Source organism: Aulonocara stuartgranti, assembly GCF_965226115.1.
Source record: "Aulonocara stuartgranti genome assembly, chromosome: 19".
NCBI lineage: Eukaryota > Metazoa > Chordata > Actinopteri > Cichliformes > Cichlidae > Aulonocara > Aulonocara stuartgranti.
In genome coordinates, this window is record NC_138955.1 from 3429166 (window position 1) to 3455367 (window position 26202).

Below are 26202 nucleotides of genomic sequence, written 5' to 3' on the forward strand. Positions count from 1 at the left end.
AAAGATCTGTCCATTTAAATGTTTGCAATTGAGCGTAGAATTGGCTAAAAAAAAAAAAAAAAAATCTTGATCCTCCTTTGATCGCAAAATGAAAGAAGCTCACAATCTCAAAGCTGGCAAATTGATTCTAAGAGTCTCCTCCCTCCCTTTTAGACGGTCATCTCTTTGCTCTAGAGTTACACAGGATTTCCCCTTTGGAGAGTTCTGTTGTGTGGTCCATTTATGGGGCGGGGGGCTAAGCTACACCCCACTCCTTGCCCCATTTTGATGAATGGGCTCTTTGTGGGCCTGTGGAAACAAGCTGAATCCTTCAATCTACCTCCATATGGCCAGGCCTATAGATCTCCTGTAGCCTGAGGCCACAGCGAACATCTGCCTCTTCCAGGCTGCACTTCAGACTCCGAAGCACCAACTGGATGGCGCAGATGTTTGTCTGCCGTTCAGCTTTCATTTTTACATTGCTGCTTCTTGTAAGCCAAGCTGAACTGCTTGTAAGACAGTCCTCCGTGGTGCTTCGTCAGTTTGTTGTATAGCTGCTTTGAAAGCTTTGGTGTCACAACTCTGCAGGTTGGGCTTGTTTGACCCTTATGTGTGACGCTAGGTATAAACAGCCAAACTCCACGGCTCTGCAGTTTCTCCTTTAACTGCTTTTTTTTCTGCTTTAAATCCTGCTGATGAAGTGAAATGTCTTGCAGGATGGCTCAGTCATGATTGTTCTAATAAGCTCCATCCCTGGAGAACTTTTGACTCGACACCAGTGCCTCATGCCCAGTGTTTGACTTTTGGGAAGAAATGACTCAACCATACCATCAGTGACGTGTGGTGAAAAGTCGGGTTTTTTTCCCCCCCTTTAGCTTTGTTATACTTTATTATGAAAACTGTAAATGCTCAAAAGCAGATAGTGCTATTTGGAAACCAGATGTCTTTTTTGAGGTGGTCACAAGCAGGAAGGTGGATTCCTGTTGAAATAAAGCTCCACAGAGACCTAATTAAAAGAGTGTACTGTGCAAACGTTTATCCAGGCTCTCCACCCCATCAGGGGAGATAAAGGAACATTCCCATTGTCTTCGGTGTCCACTACTCACTTGAGTGTGACTGATGGGTAAACGCCTACCTGCATAAAGGTGTGATTGATGGCTAAGCACAGAATTGTGCCCTCAGGTAGGTCTGCTGATTGGTTACCATGGCGTTTCCAGTGAGGGTGCACAAAGTTCCTGTTTTGGCCTGTGTTTCTTTTTTTCTTTTTTTTAAAACCTGAAATAGTTTCTTCCTTTTGTGTAAAGGCACGCTCTTTACCGAGGAGAGCTCTGATTCATTGTTGCTTATATGGGGAACTAAAGGCCACCTGAAAAACTCATCATGACTTTGCTGTACTGCTACATATTTTTGCCTTGGAAAGACGTAGCCGTTTAACAGATTTATAGCAAATACTTTGATCAGTAACAGCCTAGATTTCCACAGTGTTTAAGATTGTGGTTTATTCCATTGCAGCCTCCTTTCATTTAGGCACCATGTCAGGAATAATAAGAAAGTGGGGGAAGGTTGGAATGACTTTTGGATCCGTTTTTAAAAAGGTATAAAATATTTCAGATTTATTAAAAGCTTTAGTTTAAATGACAGTTCAGCTTAAGTAAGATACTGCTGTTGTTCATCTCTATGCATTTCCCAAATTACATAAGACTCGGTCCTTTCCTGTAATGATAGACTATGCCATGAGTTACCAAGCTGGATTTTATCATATTATGCAACATGGCTAAATGACTGAGGCCTGTTGAAATAACAATAAAGTAAATGTTTTTCCAGTGCAGACAGACGCTCCGCTGATGGGGTGTCGGGCTAATTTCCTCCTCTCTGAGAGCGGGAGGCAGTCTAATCGACATTCCAATCATAATCCCAGCCATCTTTGAGCACTCAGAGGAAATATTCATGTTCCCCATTATCACCCATTGTGTCTGATGGTTTACAGAGATTTAAAAAAAACCACACAAACACAAATCTGCTTTATTCTGAGGGAAATTGCCACATACGCTCACACAAGCGTGCTTACTACTGACTCTCAGAGGTGCCCAAGGAGGGTCACCTCTGGGGAAAAAATGCAGTTCAGCTTGCTGTTTAATGCCTGTTTTTGTTGCAGATGCGAGAACTGCGTTGAGATGCTGTTCGTTCGCGGCTCGAGCAACTGCGTGCAGTGCGACACGCCTTTGAGGAAGAGCAACTTCCGCGTGCAGCTCTTCGAGGACCCGACAGTAGATAAGGAGGTGGAGATTCGTAAGAAAGTGCTGAAGATGTGAGTGAGGGGGACTGTGAGGGTGAGGGGTGTGGTTCTTGGTGTTTATATGTCATCCCATGCCTCCTCCCACTTCTTAAGCTACCTTTTGTCTTTCTCATTACACTGTTTGTTTTGTAGACAATGCATCTCCCCGGGGGTGCTCAAACGGGAAGGCTCTTTCTCTGCCAGATTTTTACTTCTCAGCCCCTCCCTGCCTCCTCTCTCTTCCCTGTTATCTGTTCTTTAATAGCCCCTAATTGACATCTAATGTGCGCCTATTAGCCAGGATACAGACATGGTATTATAAAATGGTTGATTTAATGGAAGCTATTAATGTCGGTGCATATTTGCTCTCACCAGGTTTTACTTTTTTGCATCACCACTTCTCTTGTTTCTCTGCAGTTACAACAAGAGAGATTTTGACTTCCCCAGCCTGAGAGAATATAACGATTATCTGGAGCAAGTGGAGGACATAGGTAGGAGCTTGGAGCTTCATGCTGAGACTAGTTTAATGATTTCTCCTTGACTCTGGCTGCACAAGAGGATGTTTTACAGGCATTAGTGTCAGCCGGGGCCACAGATTAGGAAACAGAACTTGCAATGTTCACACGTCTTCACTGGCAGGTCAGTGTAAACTTGTAGCTTGGATGTATTAGAAGAGCTGCAAAACAGTGTAAAAATCCATCTAAAACAGACAAATAAAACTGATGGAGTATTTCTTAAAATAAATAAATAGATATACCATTTGGGCCAGTGATGCTGTTTCCATCAGTCCAGTCACCTTGTGAGGTTTTTTTCTCAACTTTTATTTTCACATTAGAAAACTGCAGGTTTAAACAGTTTAAATGCTTCTCCCATCCACCGCTGGTTTATTTTACACAGCGAGGGTGGAGCTAAATTGAGCAGAAGCTAAAATGAAAGCTGTCTGTATGCAGATAAACTTCTATATAATTAAATTTGGCAGATTTCTTGTAAATTGTCTCTTTCTAGCAGCAACACCTACAGCATGTATATAAGTGGGTCTTTATTATGTTAATTTGTATTATGAAATATATATGTGTTAATAAATTGTATATATTGTTATAGATTAATCTGGCAACATAAAATAATCAAATTTGCTTGTTTTTTGTGCGATCTGCTGGTTCGACGGCCCAATGAGGGGGGAAAAATGTCATGATGAATAATTTCTCCTCAGCTCGTCTTTACATCGTCCCTGGGTTTAAGATATCACATGCATGTTGATTTCAACATTTCAGTTGAATAAATTTGTCGTTATTTCGAGTACAGTTTTAAATGATTTGGAGGATTTAGATAGTGGGTTTAATTAACGGTATTGTGGACTTGGAGACAGTGGTTCTGTCCACAGTGTGAGTTGTGATGGATTGATATGTTCAACAGTGGCTGTTCTTTTGCACACAGTGTATAACCTGACAAACAACGTTGACGTGGAGAACACCAAGCTGAGGATGGAGCAGTACCAGAGAGAGAACAGAGATGTCATCCAGAGAAATAAGGCCAAGCTTGTAAGTACTTTTGAAGGTTTTCCCCCCTTATAAAAGGATAATACCTAATAATGACACTTGTATTTAAGATAAACACTGGCCTTTTTTATTTTAAAGCCAGCTGCTCTGTTTGTCTAAGAGGGCAAAGTGTAGAATCAAGTGCAACAGGGCGGTGCTACAGCTTGTGTAGAATCTGCCGCGTGGTCAATAAAGCGACAGGTTCTTCCAACTTGCCGACTCTCTCTCCTCCTCAGACACGGGAGCAGGAAGAGCTGGAGGAGCTTCTGTTGCAGGAACAGCAGAGCAATGAGCAGCGGCGACTGGAGGTGCTGCAGGAGGAGCAGAGGCAACTACAGGCCAAGAGGAAGAACAAACAGGCTCTGCTGGACGAACTGGTGAGATGCACACGTTGCATGGCCGTGTGCATGTGTAATGACAAATCTAGTGATGCAATTAGCGAGTCACATTATGACAGATGTTCCATGTCGGATGTGCATGCGCTCGGCTCTAGGGTTCGTGGATGTGAGATCATTAAGAGCTTATTACCAGTCATTGTGCTGCAGGTTGCATTGTTCTCATTCTGTGATTCCAAAGCCTATCGGCTCCATTGTGTTGAGCTGCAGGCTTTGAAAGTTATTGTTCCGGCAGAGCGGGCTGCTGAAGGACCATCACAGATAGCTGGCTAAGCTGTGTGTTTGTTTGTTTAAGGCACAGGGCCTGTTGACTGTAGGCAGATGAGATCAGCTCTCACCCCCCCCCAGGGGAGCTCTCCTGAGCTCTGACATCTGTACGGCCCTGTGGCCACTAGGCTTGCTATTCTTATGTGGGAACACTCACATACATTACATCAACAAATACATTTAGACTGCATGTTGCCGTTTCCCGGAGTGGCTAACTAATCAATAAAACACATCAGTAGGAAGTTGAAACACACTAGATTATTGTTCTTCTCTAATACAACATGTACTCTACGCTGGATTCACATTTGTTGTCTGCCATTTTATTTCACTCATTTGAGTAAAATGTGTCAGTTCTTATGGTCAGAAGAGGACCCATAGTATGGAAACTGATTTAACTGTTACTGACAATATTGATAAATAGCGCCAAAAGCTCTAGACTGTCCCACCTTTATAGTTCACCCCATCAAAAATGTCCTACCTCTACAGTGAACAATGTGTCCAGGCTTGTGTTCTTAGATCTATGCGCTTGGCAATACTCCACTGAAGAAATTGAAACGTCCGACCTTGCATTTAATGGAGGTGAAGACGGCGCAGTGCACTTGAAGCGGCGTCCCCTGACAGCGGCACAGTTTTGCTAATACGACTTACTAAAGTTTTGTGGCAGCTGGCCTGAAAGCAGCCCATGCTCATGGTAATGGTAAATGGCCTGTATTTATATAGCGCTTTACTAGTCCCTAAGGACCCCAAAGCGCTTTACATATCCAGTCATCCACCCATTCACACACACATTCACACAATGGTGACCCAGCAATGGGTGGGATATGTTCAATGAACTACTGCGTTACATTTCACACACTAAGATTAATACTTACAAAGTCTATATACGTTTTTTGTCTCCAGGAGCAGTCTCAGCTTCCTGCCACCCTTTTACTCGCTCAACACAAAGTTCGCGCTGCCCAGCTTGAGACCCAGATAGAGCAGCAGAAACAGGCTGTGAAGCCCACCAGTCTATTTTCAACTGGAATCCATATGGTAAGTGCAACAGTCATATTGTAGTTTTCTACTTCTCTTTCCATCCTGAATGTGTGTTATTTACACACACAGGAAGTGATATGACTTATATGGTCATCAAGGAGCTGCTAATTCAAAGAAAAGCAGCTTTTGAGGAGGATGGAGCCAAAAGTGCTCGTTTCAGCCTGACAATGAATGGAGGGGTTGTATCATGAGCTAAGTAAGGATAATTTCTGTGCTATAAATCATGGACTGGTTTTCCAGCGAAGTTCAAGAATAAAAATATGGAGCTCTAGATGGAGCACAATAGGTCCCATTTAAATCCTGAGAGTTCGATAATCTGGGAAGGTTTTTTCCCTCGCTTACAATTGTGGTTGTTTAGAACAGCTTTAATTCTTTTTTTTCTTTCCACTGTGGTTGGGCAACACATCACACACACAAAAACGACTGCTTTTCATACAAACCCCTGGACTAAGTTTGCTTGTTAGCATACGTCCAACAGACTAAACTTTGCTGCTCTGAACTTATGTTGCAAAGATCTAAGACAAGCAGCAAAACAGTGAGAGCAAAATGAGCATCAATCAAGTTTTAAGAGGCAGTTAATACACATAGTGACATGCCTCTGCTCAGTGCGATTAAGGTGAATCTGAACTGTTGAGGTCATTAGTGTCAAAACTTTACACGGATTGCTTGTTGACAATAGTGTGTCATACATGGCCACGCTTTGAAAAGGAGGATGTTCCTCCATGTTTGGTGCTTCTTCAGTGTGGGAAGAGGCCCTCACCTCTTCATTCATGTCATCACATTCCTCTGGGTGTGCAGTAGGTCCCACAGAGAGCGAGAGAAAGCATGTGGGCTCAGGGTTTCGGCCACTCTGAGCTTGCAGCTTTGTACGCACCGTGTCTGGAGGGACCTTCCATTTGGCTGTAGCTCAGGTTTTCAGTCGTTTATTTTCATTTTACTGCGATGAGATAGGCTGTGTCATCATCCCCACCCCTTTCACAGCAACCCTCATGAGGCATGGTTGTCTTCCCACAGTTCAGTGGTGCGTGGGAGAGATATCTGCTTAGCACTCACCTCAGCTCAAGCTGAAGCAAGGTTTTGACATACTTGGGTAGAACCGAACTCTATTTTTGAAGAAAGGACTATCTCATAAAGCAACACTCAAAGTATTGAACTGAGCTATACGGGGGGATTCAGTACTCTCACTTTCACCTCCTTAATATACAGCGTGAAGTTAAAAGTTGCTGATGGAGAGAGAAACTGCATGATTATGTTGCTCTTGGCTTGTTCTGTGCATGTTTTTCCTTGCTTCTTTCTCCCCATTTCTCCTCATCTTCCCATCCCTGTGCTCTTGTTGGTGGAGTAGAGTTCTTCCCATGCATCTGCTGTTGGACTTGAGAGACTTGAGTCAGGGGAACGTGTGGGTTTGGATTTCCCTTCACCTCAGTCCATAAGAATGACTTCTGTTTAACTTGGTGGGGTTTCAGCACAGAGCGGCAGATTCCTGGAGATTGCTGGAATTCATTTATCTGCTAGGTTCTGGTCCCTCGCTCCAAACAGGGTTTCAGTTTTTCTTCAGCAGAAATTAGGAGAGACAAATATAAAAACACACTTTTTTTAAAGCTGGGCCACATTTCTATGATTTTGCTTTGAAGCACGACTAATATGTGCCAATCTCTTTACTGTGATATCATGTACTGTTATAATGATTAGTCATTTTTGTAATTTTCAAGCATAAATGGCTCCGGTTTCCTTGGACCCTTTTTTTCTATCACGAGAAGAAAGTCTTATATTTAAAAAAGCAATTTTAAAGGTATTTGCTTTAGGCCTGGAAAACTTTAACAGTTTTCCCAAACTGCTTAGAAATATCAATCAATGAAGTATTCATTAGTACAAGTCCTGTTATCGCTTGTGAAATACACTGACAAATACGAAACAGTTTCATGTGACAGTGATGAATGGGCTTGGAGCACATTTTTGACCTCTTGATTTTTTTCATTTGGATGTTTTTGCCGAGGTGACGTTCACCAGTCACAGGAGCACAAATGTGCGGCGCCCCTGACTCTCTGTACCCACAACCCCCCTCTCTATACTGTCACCTTAACGGTATTTCAGCCAGCTGTTTCATCCGTGGCCAAAGTGAGCCGTCACCAGAGGAATGACATATCTGCCTGTCTTTGGGCTGGAAATTGGGGATGCCAGTTATTCCTCAGCTTCCTAGTCGTTCCGGACTTTATTTAAAGCGTGATCTAATATTGCACCTAGTTGTGATATGTTGTCAACTGGAAACACGCATGGAGACATCTCAGCCATGCTGGCTCTGTTCTTTGCCAGAGTGATTTTCTCGGAGTTCGTGAAGGGGACTCCAACCTTGGCCCTGATGTTTCTGGTTATGCACTACCATTGCTGTTGAGCGGACGTTTGAGGAAGTTCACCAATCCTCAGGGAAAGTAGTCTTATTCCAGGTGTGATTTTGAAGTGGGATGGGCCTGGTCTTGCCTTAGGAATGGTCTGAAATCACTCACTAATCCTTTACTTTGTAGGGACTCTATTGAAGCATGAGACACACATTACCCGTGTGTGGATGCGCACACACATATAAATACACCCCCTCCTTAGCCAACCTGAGTAAACATCCTTTGAAGAATAAAGTGTCTTTTAAAATAGATGTCCGCTGATATCAAAAGAAACACTCTGTGTGGGCGGGAGGTGACTATTCGCTGTTTAAACAGGTTGCTTGTTGTAGTCTGACACATAAAACGAGCCTCAGTGCCAAGCTTAATGACAAGAGTCACAATGCTCGGCACCTGCTCTGACAAAATCAGAGGGTAATAATTAGCATACAAATGACATCTACTTTGATTTTATTGTACTCTTGCGTGCTTGCTTTATTTGTACCTGTACATTTTCTTATATTTTCCGGTGAAAGTGTGTGTGTGTGTGTGTGTGTGTGTGTGTGTTTGCAGTTGGGAATTTTATTTTATTTTTTTCCCCAGCTGCTACAGTGTCCCATTCCTGAAAGCATTTTGACTGATGGGGAATCTTTCCACCTTGGGGGCAGCTTTCAGCGCCATCTTAAATGAAAGGTCCCAGGTTCCTGCGCTGCTGGGGCCCAATCCCCTCCTCACAGGCAGGAGAGCAGCTGACATACCTGACGGGGCCGGCATGGGCACCTAATGAAAGCAGGAGGCAAGAACACACATAAACAAAAGTGGAACTCACACACACAATCGGCTAAATGTGGGTGGAAAGTTTATACCTAAACATTGACGTGTAGCTGGCTGAAATAACCTCGGGTCCTCTTTGGCTGTAGTCCATTCTACTCTTAGGCTGTGGAATTTGAATACCACAGAAAACACAAGCAAACACAAACACACACAGACATGCTGTGAGCTTGTTTGCTCAGGCCTGTTTCACTTGGTTAAGTTGTCCTCTAGGGTGACCTCTGCGCAGTAGACGCACTTGTCAGCGCTGTGCCGGCTCTGCTTTACTTCGCTCTGGCAGACTGGCCCAACCTGTTTTGCCTGCAAGTTTGTCGCTTTATACTTAATGCAACCCCCACTCGCTCTTCTTCAGTGTTATCTTTATATCCCTTATTCACAAATTTTTACAGATGCAGGTAAATTATGTTGTTTATACTGAGATTGTTGACCTTGCAGCATTCAAAAACCAAAGGTGACATGTTTTATGTGGGAGAGTGCACAAACTCTGTCCTTTGGCCTTTTCCTTTATATTGGACTGCTGGCACGCAGGGTTGAAAGCGCTGGCGTGGGGGGGTCACCTCAGGGAGAACCGTCAGCCCTGATTGGCACCAGCACATGTGGGCATTCACACCTCTGCCCCTGGCCCCAGCTTGGCCCTGTTTAGGTTGGCCTCAGCAGCCCTTGGGCAAGCTGCTTCAGCCCAGCCCAGCGGAAAAAGAAGTTGTCAGCTTTAGGGGCTTTGCGCTGGGGCAGCTGCCACTGGTCAGGCAGTTATATTTAAACTTGTAAGGCAAGTTGAGGCACTGTATGAGAAGCAGTTTTACACTTGCTACTTGCTGCTTAGTGGGCTGCTGGGTAGCCCAAAGCTCTTTATCCATACAGAAGCACTGGCAGCACCAGTGCGGAAGGTGGAAGTGAGGACTGGAGTTGGGCTGGGACTAGCCTGGCCCTGAACTGTGGTTATTATTTTTTATCCCCTCTGCAAAACCAACCACTGTTCCCCCTTTTCCATTGTTCTCATTATCAGGATTTGCATTAGCGCCGAGTGCCTCGATGGCTTTGGAGCTGTGGCTTCCCAAATCCTCGGGGACCACATGAGTGTATGTGGTTGTGTGTGCGAGTGCGTGGATGTTGTGGGAAGGTGCTGATGGAGAGGTTAGTCTCAGCAACCTTGATGTGTCCTGCTGAGCTGCAAAGTCAAGGGAGAGAGTGGGATGGGCGGGGAGTGCTGACGATTGTTCCGTGTGTGTGTGTGTGTGTGTGTGTGTGTGTGTGTGTGTGTGTGTGTGTGTGTGTGTGTGGAGGGGTCTTGTGACCCACAATCTGAGCCGTTGACCAATGAGCCTTTTGGATTAAAGTTTGGCATCGTTAACGCTGTATAAGATCTTCTTCTTTAGCCTTGTTTGACCGCAGTTCTCACATTTTAAATCCTATTCTAATCATACTTTAGCATTGATGGTCAGTGCCAAGTAATATTATAGCTTAATATGCCATTAAAACATATTTTTTTGTGAATCCTTTAATGACACATTCTAGTACTTTCAAAGTTATGTGACTTTTATGAGAGTCCTATAAAGTTACTTTAATGTTTACCTATATTTTTAGGTTTCAGGCGCAATTTTTCTACTTTTGGGTCTCTATGATGTCAGTAATTAGGATTATTTTTTTACCTTTATTTGTACAGGTAGTTCCACTGAGACTCAATGTGTCATTTACAAGCGACACCTACATCAGACAAACATATTAAAATTGCAACAATAAAATAGTCAACGCACAAATGTTTACACAGTCAAAAACAGGAACAAGTTCCCAGTGATGGTTTTGCAAGTTCATTTGTACATCTTTTAAAGTCTGCAAGTCAAATCAGTATTCCATGTGTTCTTTCATGTACTCAATGAAGACGGGGCAGAAAAGGCTCTGTAACATACACAGCTACTTTAGTAAAGTCCATTAATGAAACTACCCCCTAAAAACAATTCCCGCTAAATAAATACTTATGTGTAATGTTAAAGCACAATATCAGCCTGCACACCTGTTACCTGCATCAGTTAACGGATAGACACCTGCAACAGTTTTACTTGGAATTGGTTGTGGTACAACCGAATAATGTTGAGGTACAAATTCAGGGTAAGTTGAAGTACTCCCGTTGGCATGACGGTGATTTCCTCAAATCATCCTCCCCTGCGGTTTTATTAAGATTGATGGCCTCCAGAGTTTCACTTTAATGCCACAGGGGTATTATATGAGCCTTAAAACCAGTTACATGCTCAAACTTGTAATACACTGTGTTGTATAGGTAGGAGGATGGGCCTCCATAATGATAAAACCAGATGTTTATTTTGGCTCTTGCTGGGGCGTTGTTTCAATAGCCCCTTAGTCCCTCAGCCATTTCTGCTCCGCTGGGTCTGGCTGGGGGTCTCTCGCTCTCTCTCGCTCTCTCGTTGTCTTTAACTGAAGGACTTAGAAAACAGCATTCATACTCTAAGTCACATTGACTTGATGTGCACATGATTAAAGCCTCAGCAGTGGTATTAGCTGTAGGAGAAATCAGTCCTGAGGGGTCACAGCTCTACATTATGGGCATTCATTCAGTTTTTTTTTTTCTCTTTCAAAGCATTTTGTATGTACTACAAGTCATTCATTTACACATTTCTGTAAATATAATTAGAAGTCGCTATGTTTGCGTGGACATCTTTAAAGGCTGCTTTTGTGGGTGCTGATGCATCTGTGCCAGTTTTCAAGGTGCCCTTGCAGAGGAATGTAGAAGAAATTTCCCCAGAATGGGGGCTGGGTCTGTTGTGTCTGCCACTTAAAAAAAAAAAAAAAAAAAAGGTGGTCTGATTTACTGCTCTTCAGCCATCTGCAACTGCCAATTTGCTGCTCTTTCTTTACCACACCACCACTGAGGAGTTTTCTTCTTCTGCTTCTCCTTCCACCTTCCCTTTGTCCCAGTGCATCTCATTGAGTGCGCAGTAGGGGAGTTAAGCAGTGCTGAAAGTTTGAAAGAAGATGGATGAACAGTCTGAAAGAGTGCAAAAGAGAGTGAGAGTGACTGGGATTGCGTTCATTGGTCTGGATTTCATTAGCCTGTGGTGGGGCTCCTCTGCGTTGGATGAATGGATAGGATGGTATAACAGAGCACTGGTACCTCAGGGTACAAGGTTGAATGAAAACCATGGAGAAGTGTGTGCCTAGTGCTTTAAAGGAAACAGCGTTTATACACTAGCAATGCAAATATATTATATTGTTTTTTCTAATTTACTTGCATATATTAGGAATTTACAGTTGACAATCTGGCCAAGAACAGATACCCAGCAGTTTTTTGGCATCCCTTGATGAAAGAAGAGAAAAATATCGTTTAACTGACAGTGACATCATAAGGAAATGTTTTGGTGTGATTTGATATTTAGTTTTCATAATTTCTTCTGTGGAAAAACCCACTTTTAAAAAATTTATTGCTGTTTTATTGCTTTTAATGTGCTGCAACTGCCGTTATCCCTGTTGCCACCCACACCTTCATGTGTAAACCACAGCTGAATGCAACAGGTTTAGACTCGTTCTGTTAAAATAATTGAAAGTTATTCTGGGAAGCAGGATTTTGTGAAACAGATGAGATCCATCTGTTTAACTTCCTATAGGTAAATGTAATATGGGGTGGGGGGTGGGGTTGTTTTTATTTTATTAAGTTAGCCCATAATGAATTCAATATCTGGATTATTTTATGGATCGTAAGGGAAAAATGATGCTGGCCTAATGTGGTCGGAGGTGAATGAATGGTGGTTAAATAATTGTCAGGATAGATATATTTATTTTTGAAGTGTATTTTATAATAAGTTGCAGGGAATTTAAAAAATAAAATGCAAAATACACTACGTAGACAAAAGTCTTGGTCCACACCTCTTCCTTTTTCAGTCCCATTGCCACATGTGTGTAAAAGTACGTAAAAAGAAGCCAATGCTGTGCTAACTATATGCAACTACAGTGGGGCAAAAAAGTATTTAGTCAGCCACCGATTGTGCAAGTTCCCCCACTTAAAATGATGACAGAGGTCAGTAATTTGCACCAGAGGTACACTTCAACTGTGAGAGACAGAATGTGAAAAAAAAATCCATGAATCCACATGGTAGGATTTGTAAAGAATTTATTGGTAAATCAGGGTGGAAAATAAGTATTTGGTCACCTCAAACAAGGAAAATCTCTGGCTCTCACAGACCTGTAACGTCTTCTGTAAGAAGCTTTTCTGTCTCCCACTCGTTACCTGTATGAATGGCACCTGTTTGAACTCATCATCTGTATAAAAGACACCTGTCCACAGCCTCAAACAGTCAGACTCCAAACTCCGCCATGGCCAAGACCAAAGAGCTTTCGAAGGACACCAGGAAAAGTATTGTAGACCTGCACCAGACTGGGAAGAGTGAATCTACAATAGGCAAGCAGCTTGGTGTGAAAAAATCAACTGTGGGAGCAATCATCAGAAAATGGAAGACATACAAGACCACTGATAATCTCCCTCGATCTGGGGCTCCACGCAAGATCTCATCCCGTGGGGTCAAAATGATCATGAGAACGGTGAGCAAAGATCCCAGAACCACACGGGGGGACCTGGTGAATGACCTGCAGCGAGCTGGGACCAAAGTAACAAAGGTCACCATCAGTAACACACTACAACGGCAGGGAATCAAATCCCGCAGTGCCAGACGTGTTCCGCTGCTGAAGCCAGTGCATGTCCAGGCCCGTCTGAAGTTTGCCAGAGAGCACATGGATGATACAGCAGAGGATTGGGAGAATGTCATGTGGTCAGATGAAACCAAAGTAGAACTTTTTGGTATAAACTCAACTCGTCGTGTTTGGAGGAAGAAGAATACTGAGTTGCATCCCAAGAACACCATACCTACTGTGAAGCATGGGGGTGGAAACATCATGCTATGGGGCTGTTTTTCTGCCAAGGGGACAGGACGACTGATCCGTGTTAAGGACAGAATGAATGGGGCCATGTATCGTGAGATTTTGAGCCAAAACCTCCTTCCATCAGTGAGAACTTTGAAGATGAAACGAGGCTGGGTCTTCCAACATGACAATGATCCAAAACACACCGCCCGGGCAACAAAGGAGTGGCTCCGTAAGAAGCATTTGAAAGTCCTGGAGTGGCCTAGCCAGTCTCCAGACCTCAACCCCATAGAAAATCTGTGGCGGGAGTTGAAAGTCCGTGTTGCTCGGCGACAGCCCCAAAACATCACTGCTCTCGAGAAGATCTGCATGGAGGAATGGGCCAAAATACCAGCTACTGTGTGTGCAAACCTGGTAAAGACCTATAGTAAACGTTTGACCTCTGTTATTGCCAACAAAGGTTATGTTACAAAGTATTGAGTTGTATTTTTGTTATTGACCAAATACTTATTTTCCACCCTGATTTACGAATAAATTCTTTACAAATCCTACCATGTGGATTCATGGATTTTTTTTTTTTCACATTCTGTCTCTCACAGTTGAAGTGTACCTCTGGTGCAAATTACTGACCTCTGTCATCATTTTAGGTGGGGGAACTTGCACAATCGGTGGCTGACTAATTACTTTTTTGCCCCACTGTATATGCAGAGCTTAAACCTCCTCTGCCATTAACATCAGCACAGAAACTGGAGTGTGAGCTTCATGGCCGAGCAAATCCTTTAGGTGTAATGTGAATGTGGCCAAGTATTTTTGTCCTAGAAAACATGATGCTGATGAGATATAGCATAATAATAGTGATTAGAGCTGGGCGATAGAACGATAACGATATGTATCGCGATATAACTTTTACTCGATAGAGAAATTAAGCTATCGCGATAGACCTCGCCGCTCTTGTCCTCTTAAAAAAAAAAAAAAAAAAAAAAGGTCAGCCGATCCAAATTCAGTAGCGCAGAGCCGAACCAATCACAGCCGCAGCATCACGTCGCGTGACTTGTTATGTACAGCACAAGTGCCAAGCCGCACGTGTGTTTGTTTGGGAAGCAGCCAGCGCATAATGGAGGAAATGAGTGTGCCGACTAGAAAAATCAACCGAGCGTGACCGAAGAGAAAACAGATGATGGTTCCAACGCCGGAGAGATTGTCGAAAGGAAGAGCCATAGAAGTTCCGTAGTGTGAAGGTATTTCGGCTATTTCAAGTCTGACAAAAAACAGTAGCGTGCACTGTAAATTGTGCCGAAAGCAAGTCTGGAAATACAATAAACTGGTGCATGCGTCACACTGTGCGCCACGTTATTGTTTCGGTGAAATGAATTTCTACAATACTGTTACTGTTAATTCTACTCTCTGCAGTGTTTAAATGCTGACATATACACACAGTTACTGTCCCTCCACACATACGACTCGGTTCTGCTTCTATGCCCCAGCTTTGTTTACTTTTTCCCACCGAGGCTTCTAGACTTCTGATTGGCCAACATTTCTGCACGGTTAGGAATCTAGCGCCACCTGCTGCTTTGGCATGTTCATAGCAGCGTTTTCCTTCATTTCTGCCTTTATGTGTGGACGGGATTATTTTTCAAAACGAAAACGGAAAATCTCCGTTTTCAAAAACACCCGTGTACGTGTGGACGTAGCCTCAGTCTCTGACTGGAAGCGCTAATTCGTCATTCGGCTTCTGTCAGACTAAAGTAACTGTTAAAACTGTTTGAAAAGCTCAGCTATACAACAAGGAGAGATTGAGAATTTCCTTTTAGTTCTCAGTTTATTTGATATTGACAAAAGTTAGTCAGTTTTGTCTGTTCTTCTGTAAAACAAACTAAGATTTATTTTTAGAATTAATATTTTGTTTCTAAGTGGAATTGACAATTTAGTCTGTTTCATTTGTTCTATTTTGAAACTTAAACGCTTTAGCGGCTGCCTTTTGTGTAGTTTGCAATATTTGCCTTTATTTAGCTGAAAAAGTCTCATGTTCCTTAAGTACATCTACCCTGTTGAACTTATTATGGGAAATAAATATTTAAAAACAAGCTGCTGATTATTTCACATTTTACTTGTGAGCAACGGCACATTTAAATCTTACAAATATAGTTATTTGGCTTATATCGTGATAGATATCGTTATCGCCTGAAATGAAAAAAACATATCGTGATATGAAAAAATCTCATATCGCCCAGCTCTAATAGTGATAATGATTATGATGATGATAATAATGAAAAGAAGAAGTATAATAATAATATGCAAAACGACAAACTTCTTGAATCTTGAAAAATAGATAAATAAAGCTGAAGTTTATTTTAATGCTCTCATGCAATGTTGTACTCATCTGCTGTCTTTCTGTATTTCAATAACTGTTGTTACTTATCTCTCCTACTTTTCTTTTTGGTGAACATCTTTCAGTAGGGTTGCATTTATCGTTCTGCGCTGCTCTGAGTTGTCCGTTTTCAGCATTTAGGCGCGCGACAACATCCTGTTTATCTGTGCCAAGATGATGAGGTGGTGAAATATCAAAAACCTCTTTATTCAGAATTTCTGTGTAAAAGTTGCGTTGAGGCTGCTGCATCTCCAAAAGCATGTACAGATTCTCAAATTCTTTTGGTTGCGTCTTTCTTAAGCTAAAAGACATAATCTTGTGCATGCCTGTCTGTTAATGTGACTGCATGCAGTTCAGACTTGCACTGTTGAATCTGATAGGTTTGTCATTCAGACATGAAGCGGACCAGTTCAGATGCTGTCAGATTAATGGGGGGAAAAGTGCACATATGAAAGCACCTTTATTGGGACCTGGAAGGAAACTCTGCATGTGTTGTCATCTCATGTCTTTGGTGCTTTTGTAACTTCCAGCTCAGGTTTTGGTTGCTCTATTTCCCCCGTGTCTGCGCTCATATGGGTCAAAGCATGTGTGAAGGCAGGCAGTGTGAGGCCGCAGGGCACATGTTACTCGTTTAGTTTGGTTTTCATCGACTCCCCTCTGTGTTCTGTTGTTTATACTCCCCCCACTACTTTTTTTTTTTCTTCTTGGCTTTCTCTCTTATCTTTTTATCTCTCCTTTGTCTCTGAGGTCCTTCGCTGCACTCTAAAATAGTTCATGTTTGTTTAAACATCATCCTTTTTAATTCCAGGTTTGTTTCATGAATCAGGCTTGTCTTATGAGTCTCATTACTTTAATGCTGGAGAAAACATAGCGGTCGGATGCTGTGTGGAAATTCCCCTTTGATGGCAGAGCCCCAAATCGAACAATGCTGCAGTATCCCGAAGAAGTCTCGTATTTCTTACTCGATCTGCACGGTCAAGAGCATTAGGAACTGGAATAGTCTGACTGAAATTTCAGCTCAGAGTAATTATTGATTGGATTAAAAAAAAAAAATTAAACAACTTTTATAAGATTTACAAGCGTTTGTAATTTGAACATATTTCAGTCGGAGGCAGCTTTGACGGACATAGTTTTAGGTGAAACCACGCTAAAATAATCACAACTCAACCCACAAACAAAGCATTTCCTCCACACTACATTTATACATTATCAGCCGATTTCTCTTTGGTGGTTTTATGGAGCAAGCCAATAGCCATTTTTGAACCAAAGTACACTTGCTTTGTTATCAGGAATTGCATTTCGGCCGACCACAATTTTCCTGAACGATGTTCTCATCCCTTTTTTTTTTTTTTTTTGTGTGTGTCCTGTTCAGTTTCCAAAACTATTTGACTGCTAAAAACATGTTCAGTCACTGTCCTGCCTCAGTTTCTCCTCCAAACCGCCGTTGCCGGGGGAAAGTGAAAATGTTGTCAGACAGAACTTCTATTTCCAAACCAGTCTGTCAAGAACCAGTGGGTGCTAATGCTGCGGACTGATTGACTTTAACCGTATTCCAAACAATTTTTGTGTGTTTGCGCCATAGCCATAAAGTTTCCAGGGTTGCACGATGCGCCGAGACAATGACGATTATTTCCCGTCTTGAATGACGTGCCTCTTTTGTGTTTTTCTTTCAGCGACAGACGGTGTCTCTCCAGCCTGTTACCAAGATAGAGGATGTTCTTTACCACTACAGACCCCTCCAAGTTGAAACCTATGGACCCCCGGTGCCTGAACTGGAGCAGCTGGGCAGACTCGGGTACAGTTATTTACTCAGTCTCATTTAGTCTCAAGAACTCTGAAAATGTGGATTTTCTTTAAGTTCTTGAGAAATTTCCTGGAAAGCATTAAGCAATATGGCCGTATGGTATGAATAAAGATAAAGTTATGTCATAGTCAAAATTGTTCAAATATACAAGAGGACTTTATTACCAGTTTATACACAGAATACTGCTGGATTATTGTTTCTAAAATAGAAGTAATGAATTAAAAATGTTTTCAGGAATGATCCCATCAATTTATAGTTCCATGTCAGTTACAGGAAATTACAGGAAATCTTGGGAAGGAAAAAGTATTTGCAATTCATTTAAATTATTATGTTTGAAAAGGTTTTGTTGTAGGTGTAGCGAGTAGCTGCCAGATGAGAGGTCTGCTTGGAAAATCTTGACTCTCTTCTGATTAACTGGGAGAGTGAAAGCAAAGTGAGGGTGGGGAAGGGAGGAGGGAAAGGGAATAACAGCCATCACCCTGCCACAAGCCGCCACAGTGCATCTGCAGGAGCGTCCATTAACACACAGGAAGTGCTTTCCCCCGACGGCCCCTTTGGGCCAATCAATCCACGACGCCATTGGTCCACTCCTCACCGAATGTAAGCTATCTATCAGCCAACCCAGCGCCCAGCCGTCTGCACTGCAACTGGCTGGCACTATAGCCTGCCCACACGTTGAGGGTGGCCTGTGTTTATTGGGTGATAGAAGCAAAGTGGGGTTATAGCTTTTTAATTTCAGGGGCAAGCTCAGTGCTTCACTCTAGCAGTAACTTTAATTTGGCTGAGACGTGCATATTAAAGTATAATGTCAGCGTGTTTAGGATAAAGGATTTCTAGTTTTATTGTTCCTTTTTTGTTCAGGAAAAAGTTGCCATTGACTTTTGTTGCACAATCACCTGGAAAAGCACAAGCTGAAGGTGAAACGTTTCAGGAGAGTTTAAGCTGAAAAACTGCTGCTTGTTTACATTATGTATTCAGTGAAGTGCTGAGGTTCTACTTCTTTTGGCCAGGCTAATCAATATGCAGATGAAACACATCTCACAATTTTTGCTGCATGCTGGAGCTCAGTGGAAGGAGGAAAAGCAGCCCCACCTCCCCTAGTGTCAGCAGTTCAGGGGTCCAGGAGGACCGATGCTGGAGAGGAAGGACTCTGCCACAGAGATAAATGAGGCTCTGTTCAGTTCAGTGAAGAACACAAGTCCCTTTGGTGCAGGCTGCAGGCAGCGACACAGACAGCCCCCTACAGACAAACCACAACTCCCAAGATGCAATGTGCTGTTAAGTAAAAGAAGGGAATAGTGCTGACATTTCTGCGCTGCTGGCAGTTTGTGATTCAGCTAAGTTGGAGATTTTGCGATGTACATAGACGATCAAGCCTGTATACACACACGCCCACAGGGTGCCCCGTAAATGTGCTGTAGGCTTTATGTCACACACACTCACCTTTTGTTATTGGAGTCCCGGCCTTTTGGCCACAGTGGAACTCTTGCGATGTGGTAAATATTCACAAGTGTGCGTGCACAAGAGAGAGAATGCAGACAGCGTTGAGAGAGTGGAAAGTGAGTCCCCTGTGTAGAGCGTTGGACTACAGCTCCAGTCCTATGACCTGTGAAGGGAATTTGCTTTAATGTGTGACGAGATGTGGATGTGCCTGAGTGTGGATGAGGTAGAAGGGCCTGTGAAGGGGGCAGGTACTTATTTTAAAACACGGCTGTTTGTCTTGGTCAAGGCTCACTGTGACAGCAGCTCCACTGGTAATTTGTCTTGGACACAGCCATCAAGTAAAACTGGAGGATCGAGCTCATACACACACACCCCCCTCCCTGGTGGCCCCGGGGCCTCCAGGGCTCGTCTTTTGCACAGGATGTCCAGTCAACACAGGACTGAGTGGAGCCATGCCTTTTTTATGTCAACTTGCTCTTTTCTTCTGCACCACATACCCCCCACTCCCCTTCTGAGTGTCTGTCTTTTTCGTCTTGTCCCTTTGCCCCCCAAAAAAACCGCAGGAGCGCAGCACGCCTGCCAGGAAAAAGAAAAGCCACACCTCTTTCACCGTGTCTCCTTCTCTGTCAGCTGTACCTGAATAAATATGAGTTGAAGTGGACTCTTATATTAAAGACAGCTGCCTGGTTATAGGATGCATGTTCAGGTGCCTCCAAAAGTGCCCATTCAGCTTCCACCTCAGCATCTACCCTCTCCGCTCACATATACATATCGCGCTCTACAAACGCTCCTGTCCTGACGTGCATAGGTGTGTTTGATTTGCCACGGAGGATGTGACCCCCACTGTGTGAGGTTTTCTATAATGGCAGCATAGAGCTGCCCATCTCTTTGACTGGCACATACCCTGAGCTTTGCGTGAGCTGTCAGAGTTATGAGTAGACTGTGAATGTAACGCTACAGCCTGTACTCCAAATGTCCTGCCATGGCTCCTTGCTTTTATGTTGAACAGTAAAAGCCTTTAATAAACAAAATCAAAGTAAAAGTAAATACCGCTTTGGAGACACAAACAGTAACATATGATGTTTACATTGACATGGCTGCGATATGAATCCCAGCACACAGCACTGTGGGACTCGAGTAGTAGCTGTTAAACTCCTGCCGCCAGCTGACAGCCATAACCTTCAAACAAATGGATACATCACAATACACAGCACCTCAAAGACACGTTTACATTACACTTACAATAAGTTTTTGTGCATGAGCTCTTGGAGGCAAATGCTGGGGGTTCCAAAATAAAAAATATTATATTTTTGTTTTGCGTATGTAGATGAGCATCTGGATCTGAGTTTGTTCTCTACCAGAATACTTTTTAAGCGCTGACTGTGCAGGCGATGAAAGACTGACTGGGATCTTGGACAAGGACAAATCATATGGGGGGAAAAATAGGGGAAAGAGAAATTGGCTGCGGAGCGCTGAAAAAATGTGACTCAAACCTCAAGTGCTGACAATGAAAGCAATCCAGAACAGTTGTTTGTGTTGGCACAGGGTGCCCTGAAATTAGCCCATCTTTCTCTGACAGAGGTTGCTCAATGCGCTCCGCCAAATGCCAGTGTGTATAATATTTTGAAGTTTTGCCTCCTCCCCCACTCCGCATTGCTTTCTATAATTGGTGGAAAAAGTGAGGTTTTTCTCTGAGAGTGCTTGTCAGGCGTCCGTCTCTTGTCGGTGGGGAGAAGGGGAGCAGCTGAATGGACGGAGTGTTTAGTCTAGCGCTCCTCTCCTGGGGATGCACTTCTCTGCACAAGGAAGCAGTCCAAGGACCACTCTGTCTGAAGGGTTAAATAGGCTTAGGTAGTTTGCTGTGACCTTCATTCATTAACGAAGACAATCAGTCAGTTTTGTCTCCTGAACACTCAAGTTTGAAGTAGATCAATGTTCTCATGGACATACAGTTGCAGGAAGAAGTTCGAGCCTCTTTTGAAATTGCCAGGATTTCTAAATTAGCAGCTAATAAAATGTATCCCGATCCCCACCAAAGTCACAATTACAGACAATTTGATTAAACTAATAACACTCAAAGCCTTTTTCAGACATGCGATACGTAGCTTTGGTGGCTTCTCCGAGCATTTTGTCATTTAGACACTTTGAAGTTAATATGCATGACCGCTTCAGTAACACAGAGAGAGCCATGATACATGAGCAGTATTCACTACACACACTAGATGTACCCCAGCTTTTACAGGGTCACTGTTGTGCTAGCCACTGTAGATAATACAGTCCTGCACTAGTTCATCCAAATCTTATGCTTGTTGACTAATCAGACTTTATATGTGATCTATTAAGACTTCTAAAGTATCCATCAGGCACGCATGATTCTAAATTGACTCTGGCAGATAAATTGCTTAAAAGTCCATTTTAAAAAGCGCTATATGAATGTATGGATAATAGTAGCTTGTAAGTCACACTTGAGTTATACTTTTCATATGTTTACTGAAAACATTAAGTAATCACTTAGTGTGTGGGTTATAAAAAGTAAGTAAACCTTTTGAACATAATAGCATGTAACACCTCACTTAGGAGCCTCTGTCAGGAATTTCCTGTAGCACAAGCGTATTTTGCACCGTTCCTCCCTCTAAAACTGTTTCAGTTCATCAACATTTCTAGGAATTCTTCCTCAGACCACCCCCCCCTTCAGGTTTAACCACGTTTTCTTTTTTCTTGGCTTGTGTGCCAAAGTTCATCGTTGTCGTGTTGCGTTTACCAACCTGGCTGCTGCCCTGACGTTCTCCTCTAAAACTTTTGTGATTCAGTTTTGAATTCATTTTTCCCTCAGTGATTGCAAAAGGTTTAGACTCCAAGGTAACAAAGAGATAAAACTCGATGCTCCTTCCAACGTGCGGAAATAGTTTGGTGCATTTTTATTTTTTCAAAGCAGATTAATGTTTGTCACACCAGTACATTGTCCCATGAGTACTGTGGAGTATCTGGGTGGTCTGTGCTGCTCTAAAAAAAACAAACCCAAACAAAACAAAAACTTGCAGTTTTTTTTGGGGGGGGGGGTTAAATAAAAACACAGTGAACATAGATTTTTGGCGGGTTTTAAAGTGTCTAGCCGGGACTGTGAATTATTACTCCTCGTTTGAATAAAGAAATGAATAGTATAGCTGTTTGCTGAGAATGTGTTTGTACATAACTGTCTCTTAGCTGAAGCTCAGATCACATTTTATGAGTAATCAATGCAGAAATCCTGGTAATTACACAGGGTTCATGAGCCTTTTCTTGTAACTGCATAGATACACTTGGACACTGAGCAGTAATACATAAATCACTTGTGCACACACACAGAGACTAGCTATGTTTAACATGTACTTAAAGGATGCCTGCTCACTGTTCTGGTTGGAAGCCAGGGGTTAATGGCTCTCTGAGTGATGCTCTCCTTCTGCCTGTGTTCTTTAGCTTTCCACCCATCCCTTGGCGTCTGCGTGTTTATTTGAATAGTGTGTGCATCTGTTTGTTTGTTTGTGTGTTGACTTATACTGCATGTTAAGTGCTTCGGTGGGAGTGAGATATCCAGGATAGTCAATGGTGCCATCACAGCTCTCAGTTACCGGCAGCCAGCTTCTCTAGCCTCTCCCTGCTTGGTTGGCCTGACTCCAGGTCTGAACTCTCAATCTTTCCAGCTCTGGCCTCACTGGCCAAGAGCACAAGCAGTGACCCTGGATTTGGCTCTGGAAGTTAGCAGGGACCACTAAACATGGTCCATTGAGTGCTTTTGAATCCATTTCTGCCATCGCTAAATTAGAGAATATGAGGTTTACATTGCATACAAATCATTCTTTTCCTTTCCCTGCTTTCCTTTCTCACTCTGCGATGAAAGTGCAAGTCAGCCATGATATTTTTCTTTTTCTCTCAATATGCAGAGGCGAGGCGCTCCAGAGGAATCTGTAGAAACAGCCATGAATAGCTTTACCATGTAACCCAGATTCTCTGAGCCCTGCAAGGCATATATCCATCTGATGGGTCAGGAAGGGCCAGGGGGTGGGGTCAGAGGTCACTGACCGTGGGGGACTGAGGTGCAGCACCAGGATGTCAGGGTGCTGAGACTGACAGGAGGAGAATGATGGCACCTTGGAGAGACTCTCGTATGCTGGGCCACAAATAGTCATAGACCCTCACACTCTCTCCCACACAAACACAGCTTTGATGCTTTAAGTTATGAGCCGGAGAGTGAGGCACCAGTGAGTGTGACCTCAGATGAACTCTTTTGAGAGCAGTGGGCTTTGATCTACTTTTACTACTATTAGATAATGTCTCAAGGCCCATATTTTGCTCTCACTGTGCCAATTACAATATTCTCTGACGCTGCCAAACAATACCGTTTATGGGAAATGGTTTATTTTGCTCTTGCATAACAGTGGGACTGTTTCTCAAATACCTTGGAGTTGTCACCATAACATAAAGGTGGACCTGGTTTCCCAGAGATCTCCTATACGACACAGTCAATGCACGTGCCATTGTCTTGTTACTAGATCCAGCATTGCTAGTAACGATATAGTTCAATGAAGTGCTTCAACGACCGTTCAAGTGTCTCTACAGCTTAGATCTGATAGCTTGACTGCAGCCATGAGACACAGATTTAAAATTTGCATAACCAAAAGAGAGTATAAAAGTGTGGGAGCCTGAGGCCAGCTATTTGACTTGCAAACCTGTCTGTGTCAACAGAATGCCCCATCTTTATTTAGAGCACATATCCACCACCTTACTTAGGGTCCAAGTTCCTTGCACACACAGATGCGTACACTTCTTGTTACTAACTATATCAGAAACTGAGTGGAGTGTGGCCACCGTCTGATTCACCACCAGCCAACACCCAGACCATTATCCTGTCTGCCTCAGTAAACAGACCATTAACAGACAGAGCTGGAGGAGGCCACATCACTATTGTTTTCCCTCCCATAGATCTGTGCAAATATTGATTTTCTCTTGAAGTATGAGGCAAAATAAGCATGCACTGTAGTTGACTAGAAGCTTTTTAGTTGCGGGTGAGTCATTTCTGACCCAAAGAGCGGGCGGAAACGGAGGGAGCGTAACAGAACGACCGAAGGGGGAGGTCCGTTTGTCTAGTGTGTATTCTGGTCATTCGAAAGAGGCCTGCTTTTAGTGTTATTGTTTCCCCTCTGGAGGCAGACCAGCAGTCTCCTTGTGAGATCAAGCCAGGCCAGGCCCAGTCAGGCTACTCGCTGCCAGCAAAGGAGACAACAACAAGCAGGGAACTCCAAGGATAACAGCCTCTCTTGCTTTCAGATTTATTTGTATCACAGCCTAGCGGCGGCAGGGTCAACACCCAGTGGAGGGTGAGGTGATGTCTCCTGCCTATTTTAACACACTGATCTCTGTAGTGGTTTGCATCCATGCACTGTCTAGAGTTGCACGCTTTGATTTTGAGTCTGATGGGGCTCATAACTATGCATACACACAGACTGACTGGAATTCTGCGCCTCTCCTCTGCTCTTCATCCCTGGGGCAAAGGGTCCAGTAATGTACAGGGGGATTAACTGGCTCATTTTTCCCTCTTAAGAGCTGGAGAAACAAAACAAACTCCTGTCATGTGGGGCTTAGCTGTGGGGACTTGCCACACACACCTCAGGGGAGGAGGTACTTCTCCACTGTGACGTATGAATTAAACCCTCCTCCTGTGGTACCTTTCCTTTTCCTTTTTTTCCTTCTGTCTCTCCCTCTTTATTATTTTCTTGTTTTTCTTCCTAATTGAAATCCTCTTTGCCTTTTTACCAGTGCCTCGGGGTCTTTTGTAACTGATAACTGCATACGAGACCGCACCCCCCATGGGAAAAGGCTTTTCTTCCTCTGTGTATCAGTGATCTATCCACTGAATGTTACATCCAACTGTCAAGGCTCCTTTTGCTCTGTGTATGGGTGTGTCTTGTGCTAGCAGCCATTCACTGGTCAGCATATGTGCTTCCATTGTGTACAGCCCCATTTGGTTAACGATGACACTGATGTCATGTCATTATCCTCCCCTCTCCCTCTTTCTTCTTCTAAGCTTTCCAGGGGGCAAAGTTATCAAGTGGCAGCTCGGGAGACAAAAGAAAGATGGTGTGTGTGTGTGTGTGTGTGTGTGTGTGTGTGTGTGTGTGTGTGTGTGTGTGTGTGTGTGTGTGTGTGTGTGTGATGCTTATACGCTTCTCAAGGCTGCTGCAATTAATTGTGAAGGTGGCGGCCTAGCCAGTCAGCCAGCCTCTATTGCCCCCATCAGGTTGGATATAGGAGGTGCAGGGCCAAGATCTAAGAGCTCAAGATGAGTCGTGACAGGTGATGGCTTAGTCCAGGAAGTGTGGCTGAATTTGGGCAGAAGTTGCACTGAAGTTGCACTATCTGCTTTTATGGTGGCCACCTCAGCAATGCTGCCCTTCATAATGAAAACAAGCGCACCTCTTAATTATCACTGATAGCAACAAGCTGCCTTCTCGAGGACAGGCTGTCAGTCACTCCACACGAGAATGTATTTCTATAAGCGTTAATGTCAAGTGTCACCCAAAGCTTCTGTTAACACTCTAAACATGGTCTCTCCTTAAGAAGGTAAGTGTTAGCAATACTCTCCTCCCTCTCCTCCTCTCTTGTGGGATGCAGAGACTATCAGTGGTGATGATAAGACGCATGATAATGGATAAGAGGTTTGTATGCGTCTGAGGATATGACGTAACCGCACTGAGCCCCCCTCAGACACACTCACGGAGCACAACTTGAGATAATCTGGTAGACGGTGGATAGAATAATGGCCGAGGATCTCACTCACACACACTTGCATGTCCCAGAGGAAGCTGCATTCAATGGAAAAGAGTGTGACCTATGACCCACAGTGATGAAAGACTGCTGTTGACAGATATAGTATACCTGTGAGAGTTCTCTGTGTTTGGCTTGTCTGCGGGGGTTTTGTTTCGTAGACCACAGCCTGGACCAATTCACACATTCTCCTCTGGTTTAAAAACTCGGCTCCAACGGTTCGCTTTCGGT

The 26202-nt window shown here is 43.4% G+C and overlaps 1 protein-coding gene across 1 annotated transcript in view; it reads left to right on the forward strand.

The window, feature by feature from the left end:
• The window catches only part of mnat1 (MNAT1 component of CDK activating kinase), a 34382-nt gene that overhangs the window by 3882 nt on the left and 4298 nt on the right, over positions 1 to 26202 (forward strand). The window contains exons 2-7 of the mRNA XM_082516211.1: positions 2135 to 2287; positions 2672 to 2745; positions 3689 to 3792; positions 4026 to 4166; positions 5352 to 5483; positions 17597 to 17718. Of these exons, the coding sequence (XP_082372337.1) occupies positions 2135 to 2287; positions 2672 to 2745; positions 3689 to 3792; positions 4026 to 4166; positions 5352 to 5483; positions 17597 to 17718 (726 nt within the window). The remainder of the gene's footprint in view (positions 1 to 2134; positions 2288 to 2671; positions 2746 to 3688; positions 3793 to 4025; positions 4167 to 5351; positions 5484 to 17596; positions 17719 to 26202) is intronic.